At 45.9% G+C, this 6,000-nt stretch overlaps 1 protein-coding gene across 2 annotated transcripts in view; it reads left to right on the top strand.

The window, feature by feature from the left end:
- The first annotated feature begins 738 nt into the window (after nucleotides 1-738).
- The window catches only part of RFT1 (RFT1 homolog), a 46,318-nt gene continuing 41,056 nt past the window's right edge, over nucleotides 739-6,000 (top strand). For both annotated transcript variants that reach the window (XR_009505892.1, XM_059939918.1), the window contains exons 1-2: nucleotides 739-845; nucleotides 4,475-4,560. Coding sequence is in view for 1 of the 2 variants with exons in the window: in XM_059939918.1 (XP_059795901.1) it covers nucleotides 783-845; nucleotides 4,475-4,560 (149 nt within the window). In the remaining variant the exon portion in view is untranslated. The remainder of the gene's footprint in view (nucleotides 846-4,474; nucleotides 4,561-6,000) is intronic.

Below are 6,000 nucleotides of genomic sequence, written 5' to 3'. Positions count from 1 at the left end.
AGGAGCATGGACAGAACAACAGCCGACTGTGTCGGGCACTTTACATTTTATGAAGCACTTTCCTACCATTCTTCTGCTCTGTCCTCACAATTGGTGGCATGCAGACAAGTGAGGCAAGTTTAGGATCAGGAGCCTGGGGTCCACTCCACCCAGGCACAAGTTATGTATATATGAACAAGTCACTTCACGTCTCCACGTCTCACCTTACTCACCTCTGACAACAGGTCCCAATTTTCAACGCTTGAGAAAGGATTACACAAAACCACACATATGAAGATGCTGTATTCAACTTCTGGTCCTCAGTTCTTTCGTTGTAAAATTAGGACAATCCTGTCTACTGTAATTCAGGGGACAGTGTCCGTGATTTTGTAAGCAAAGGTCAAATGGCAAAAATCTTATTACGGAGGCCAGTGAATAGTTTGTTCCTTTTGACAGATGAGGTCAGGGAAGTTAGTGTTTCTTGGTTGGTGGGCTGGGAGCCTCAGAGAAGGGGCTTTGGCTACTTTAACAGCGCCTCTTAGTATGGTCACAGTATTTAACTTATTTGGAACAGGGAGGCATACGCACAGAAACCACACGTTCTCTCAAACGGCAGAGGCGATGCGGCGCAACCACGCTGACTCATCCGAACCCGGTCCACTTAAAGGGCCAGATCTTCCCGTGCCCCGCCTCCGCCGTACAAATCGCCAATCAGCGAACGAGCCGCTTCGTGACGCTATCTTCTTGCGACAAAGCCGGCCGTCTGAGGCGTTTACTGGTGATGGACCCCGGGCGCTGAGGCTATGCGCCCCCGGGAGGTGCTGGGCCAGGCGGCCCGGCTGGCCTCCTCTGGTCTCCTCCTGCAGGTACTCTGCCGGGCCGGCACCACCCCGTTCCGCAGCCGGGATTCACGGGGAGGTGGCCCTGGGGCCCTTGAGAGCCCATCCCGGGGCAGACCCAGCCCTGGCGTGAACCCCGCTACTACGGAGGGGTTCCGCGAGAGGCGGTGGTGGCGGCGGCGGCCGAGAGGGGACACCTGGACCCGGAGCTGGGAGCCTGCGTTCAGAATCCTGGCTGGGAGACTGCAAACAAACCACTTTCCTCTTGAGCATTATCTATCCCATATGGCAGTAGGGGAGGGTTAGATCAGGTGGCAGGGGTGCCTCTGGTGCTCTAGAATCTCATATTTTTTTAAGGCAAGGGTTTATTTTTTCCATGTCCCACTCCTTACCCTCAAACACTTTTTTTTTTAAATTTATTATTTTTATTTATGGCTGTGTTGGGTCTTCGTTTCTGTGCGAGGGCTTTCTCTAGTTGTGGCAAGCGGGGGCCGCTCCTCATCGCCGTGCGCGGGCCTCTCACTATCGCGGCCTCTCTTGTTGCGGAGCACAGGCTCCAGACGCGCAGGCTCAGTAGTTGTGGCTCACGGGCCCAGTTGCTCCGCGCCATGTGGGATCTTCCCAGACCAGGGCTCGAACCCGTGTCCCCTGCATTGGCAGGCAGACTCTCAACCACTACGCCACCAGGGAAGCCCCCTCAAACACTTTTTTCAAACTCTGACTCCCACTGAGTTCAGAGAGACAATATGGCATGGCGAAGAACAGGGACCTGGGCTCAGACAGGCCTGGACTGGAATCTTGGTTCTACCATGTCCTTGTTGCATGACCCAGGACAAGTGACTTCACCTGCTAAGCCTCAGCTCCTCCTCAGAAAATGTGGGTAATAATAGTACCTAGCTCATAAGGTTGCTGTGAGGCTAGGTTGGGGTTATTCAGATAATTGCACTTAACAGTAGTATGCCCTGACTCTTAGTATGCACTCTTCCTTAAGGCAGTGTGACCTTGGACAAGTCACTTTCCCTTCTTGGCCCTAATTTTCACGTCAGATATGGTGCATGCCAGTTGATCCAAATGGTATTGTAAAGATTCTTTTAACCCTAGAACCTGGTCATTCTAAGTCATGTGGCTCAGTTTCTCTATGTCTCACTCTCGACCCATTCAATCCTTCCTCACAAAAGTCCTGAGTCTACCTTTCCCCTTGTTTTAGAGAGGCAGCATTTCACATAGAGGTTAGGAGAAAGCACCAGGCAGACTAGGGCTCAAGTTTGGGCCTTGCCACTTGCTAGATGCCTGCACTTGGGGAAAATCTCTTGACTTCTACAATCATCAGTTTCCTCATCTTAAATGAGAACAATAATGCAACCTCATAATGTCATTAGGGAGATTAGATGGAATGCCTAAGTGCCTGGCATATTATAAGTACTTAATAAATGTTAGCTAGTTTTATTATGGTAATATGAATTTTTAAAATGGTCACTGTAGGGGTGAAATGAGCCAGTCTATGTAAGGCATGTAGAAGAATTCCTTGCACAAGATATGCACTTAATAAACATTAGCTAGTAATCTAACCCTAAATTAGGTGAACCCTAAGTTACCTAGTTGTTTTTTTTTCTATTTCACAACATTAATAACTGTTTGAATTCAGTGCTTTAGCCACAGTGTTGATTGTTCAACCTTTGATGATACCTTACTACTGAGATTAGCTTCATTAAAAGAAAACAAGTCATAGCAGAAAACACACTAGACTAGGAGTTGGGTGGCCTTACCCATAAGGTCAAGCTGGGTCATTTGCTTGCCATGTGGGCAAATCCCTTTGCTCCGAGTTTACTTGCTTCCCTCCCGTGCATTCACCCAGTTGCTTTTAGGGGTCAGGTAATTAACAGATGTGAAAGGGCTTTTGTTTTTTTTAAACTGTTAAGTCCTTTACAAATGTTGCTAATAAGGGCCACTATACCGAGCAAATACTGGGGAGTGTGAGCAACCTCATAGCTTCATTAGCTCAAACCTTTATTCAAACCAATTAGGAGATATGGATATAGCCTAAGACATTAAGTTTCTTAGTGATAACTTTGAAGTTAACATAAATGTGTGCATGTGGGTTTTTTTTTTAAATAGCTACAATCTTTAGGTTTCTTGGAGTGTTTTAATTCAGTCTTGTGTGTTTTCTCAAATTACAATGCAGACACTTGAGGTAGCTTTGCAATTACATTGTGTTCTGAAAGAATTTAAGAGCTTATTCTCTGTAACTCTGAGCCAGCCATAGTGTATTAATGCCTTTCATTTGTATGCATTTTTCAAAAATGCTTTCACTTCCACGATGTCTTTTGATCCTTGTCATCAACTCTCTGTGATAGGTAGCCTCACTTGACAGGGATGAAAATTGAGGCTTACAGAAATTAGAAGATGATGGGTTTAGCTAAATGGTGAGTTGAGACTCTCAGCTGAGTACTTTTTCCATTAAGAGCTGCATGAATTGGTTTCAAATCTCTAAAATTGAATACAGAATTTGGTGTCTATGTATGTACCCGCATGTTTCTAAGGAGAAGCTACCAAGCTTTCATCAGACTTTCAAAAGATCACCTTTGACTCCATAAAGGTTAACACTGTGATACCTTGGCTTTGGAGACCTTGCTGCTCTGTGACACTTCAGGGACAGTGTTAGACTGCAATCTCCCTTTTTGGTCATACCTTCCCCCGGAGATTTTCAGACCACTGTGGTCCATTGGCATAGTTTGAATTTTCCAGATTGCAGCTGTTCATGTGTAACTCTGAGAGTGCTTGACGCAGAAGTGATCTGTCATTTGCTCTGGAGTGCCCTTGAGTTACATCTGTGTTGCTGCCAAGATGCAGAGGGGGTGTCACTTAGTGAGGCTTGCACCCCAGCCATCATCCCCATTTGGCAACCTCACTTAATTGCAACCTGTTTTTCTCTGTCTCATGGGAAGAATTCTTTGTTCAGGTGGTTTTCTTGAATTCACAGGCTTGAAAGTCTCAGGATATATCCTTTTCAAATGGCAATAGCTGGACTCTGTTTTCCTTTCCCCTCTATTGTATAATCTTATTGTAGTTTTTTGAAAGGTATTTCAGTTCCTCTCTGGAAAGTGGCAAATATTCAGTAAATAAACATAGCCTTTTCTGTTTTCTAATTGAGAAACCGAAGTTCAAAGAGATTTAACGTCATTGTTGGATCCTTAGATATTACTAGGCAAAGAAGGAGAAATTAGATTCCGTGATTCCTGGTAAATCTGCTATATTCTGCAGACTCCCACTTGCTAAGCGTGTGCTCTTTCTAAACAGGCTGGAGGGAAGGTCAGTGTGAAGCACTAACTAGAATTCCCTTTCTGCTCCCTAGAGTGCCTGACTGAACTTGAAGAAATTCAGTGAATCTGTCAGGGCCTCCCTCTTCTCATCAGTAAATTAGGGAGACTTCCACACGCCTTCTTGGGTTCTTTGACCATTGCACGAGAGTGCCGAGAGACCCCAAGGAATGAGATTTCAGAAGCAATGCAGACAGGTTGAGCATTTTAAAGAGAATCTCTCTGGCAAAGCTGCTGTATGTCGTTACATTAAGAAGAGCAGCCATCTTGTGTTCATTTCAGCAAAGTAAACCTTCCCAATATAATTTATTCTTATGTATTTTTTTCCTTTTTCTGTAGGTGGTGTTTCGATTGATCACCTTTGTCTTAAATGCATTTATTCTTCGCTTCCTGTCAAAGGAAATCGTTGGCATAGTGAATGTCAGGTAAGAAAGGGTGTACCCTGGCATTGTCCACAATTCACATCCCTAGTCCGATTTTCTTCAAACTGTGTACCTGTGTGTCACCCTTGGATTTTAGAAGCATGGACCTTTACCAGAAGCAGAGTGTTTCAGCAGTGGGCTGAAGAGAAGCGTTAGGCGATGTTGCTTTTAATGGACCCATGGTGTGTTTTCCATTAGCAGCCTCCAAATACACATTTCTCTGCCCGCTCTTCCGCTGTGCCTTAGAACCCAGGAGAGGAGTGGGAGTAATTCACTGCAAACTCCAACTCAGGTATAATCCTGTGTTCTCGTCCTGCTGGTAGCAAAGGAAGCAGGAATTCTGCAGATCGTGAGGATGTGCTTTGTAATTGCAGGGCTGGAACAGCCACCTTCCTTCCCTCCTCAGTGAATTTTATAATTGGAAAGTGGCAGTGGGATGAGAGCTGAGTCCTTGTCATTAGTTCCTTGGAGGCTCTTAGAAAGCCAACTTGCTTTGTCTTTTAGACTCTGTTTCTTCTACTCTCCTCCTGTCTGTTCAAGGACACCCACACATATTCTGTCTTCACAAATGACACAAAAGTATATGAAGTGATGTGAGTGCTCAGTATAGCTCAGCTTCCCAGGTGTGTCTTCATGTCCTAGTAAACAAGACATTATGTTCCAGACAGCATTTCACATCTAATATTTACCGAACATATGCTCTTGGCTCTGTTCTCAGAGCTTAGAGAAGGGTCTCAAACTTTGATGGGCAAAGGAATCATCTGGAGAGCTTTGCAATTGGTAGGACTGAGGAGGTGCCCGGGAATCTGCACTTTGACAAGTTTTTCAAATGATTTTGAAATAGGGACCATACTTTAAGAAATGCTCTTTTTGGGACTTCCCTGGTGGCACAGTGGTTAAGAATTCGCCTGCCAATGCAGGGGACACAGGTTCGATCCCTGGTCCGGGAAGATCCCACGTGCCACGGAGCAACAAAGCCCATGCGCCACAACTACTGAGCCTGCACTCTAGAGCCTGCAAGCCACAACTACTGAGCCTGCGTGCCACAACTACTGAAGCCCGCCTGCCCTAGAGCCTGTGCTCCACAGCAAGAGAAGCCCCTGCAATGAGAAGCCCGCGCACCACAACGAAGAGTAGCCCCTGCTCGCCACAACTAGAGAAAGCCTGCACGCAGCAACGAAGACCCAACGCAGGCAAAAATAAATAAATAAATAAATTTATTTAAAAAAATAAGAAATGCTCTTGTAACAGCAGGAAGGAAGAGGGCCAAGGCCTCTTAGGTACTCAGACTTTAAAGCAGTTTGGGCCTCTCCCCACTGGCTTCCCCCAGATTTGCAGATCCCTGCATTGACAGCCCTTGTCTGGCCTGTCCACTTGCTTAAGGTATAGTTCAGTCTCATTGGGACAGAAGCACTGGGTCACAGAATGGTCCCTGGACAACCT

Source organism: Balaenoptera ricei, chromosome 11 (genome assembly GCF_028023285.1).
Source record: "Balaenoptera ricei isolate mBalRic1 chromosome 11, mBalRic1.hap2, whole genome shotgun sequence".
In the NCBI taxonomy this organism is placed as follows: domain Eukaryota; kingdom Metazoa; phylum Chordata; class Mammalia; order Artiodactyla; family Balaenopteridae; genus Balaenoptera; species Balaenoptera ricei.
Note: the sequence above shows the minus strand (reverse complement) of the source record. Positions and strands in the feature narration are given on the sequence as shown.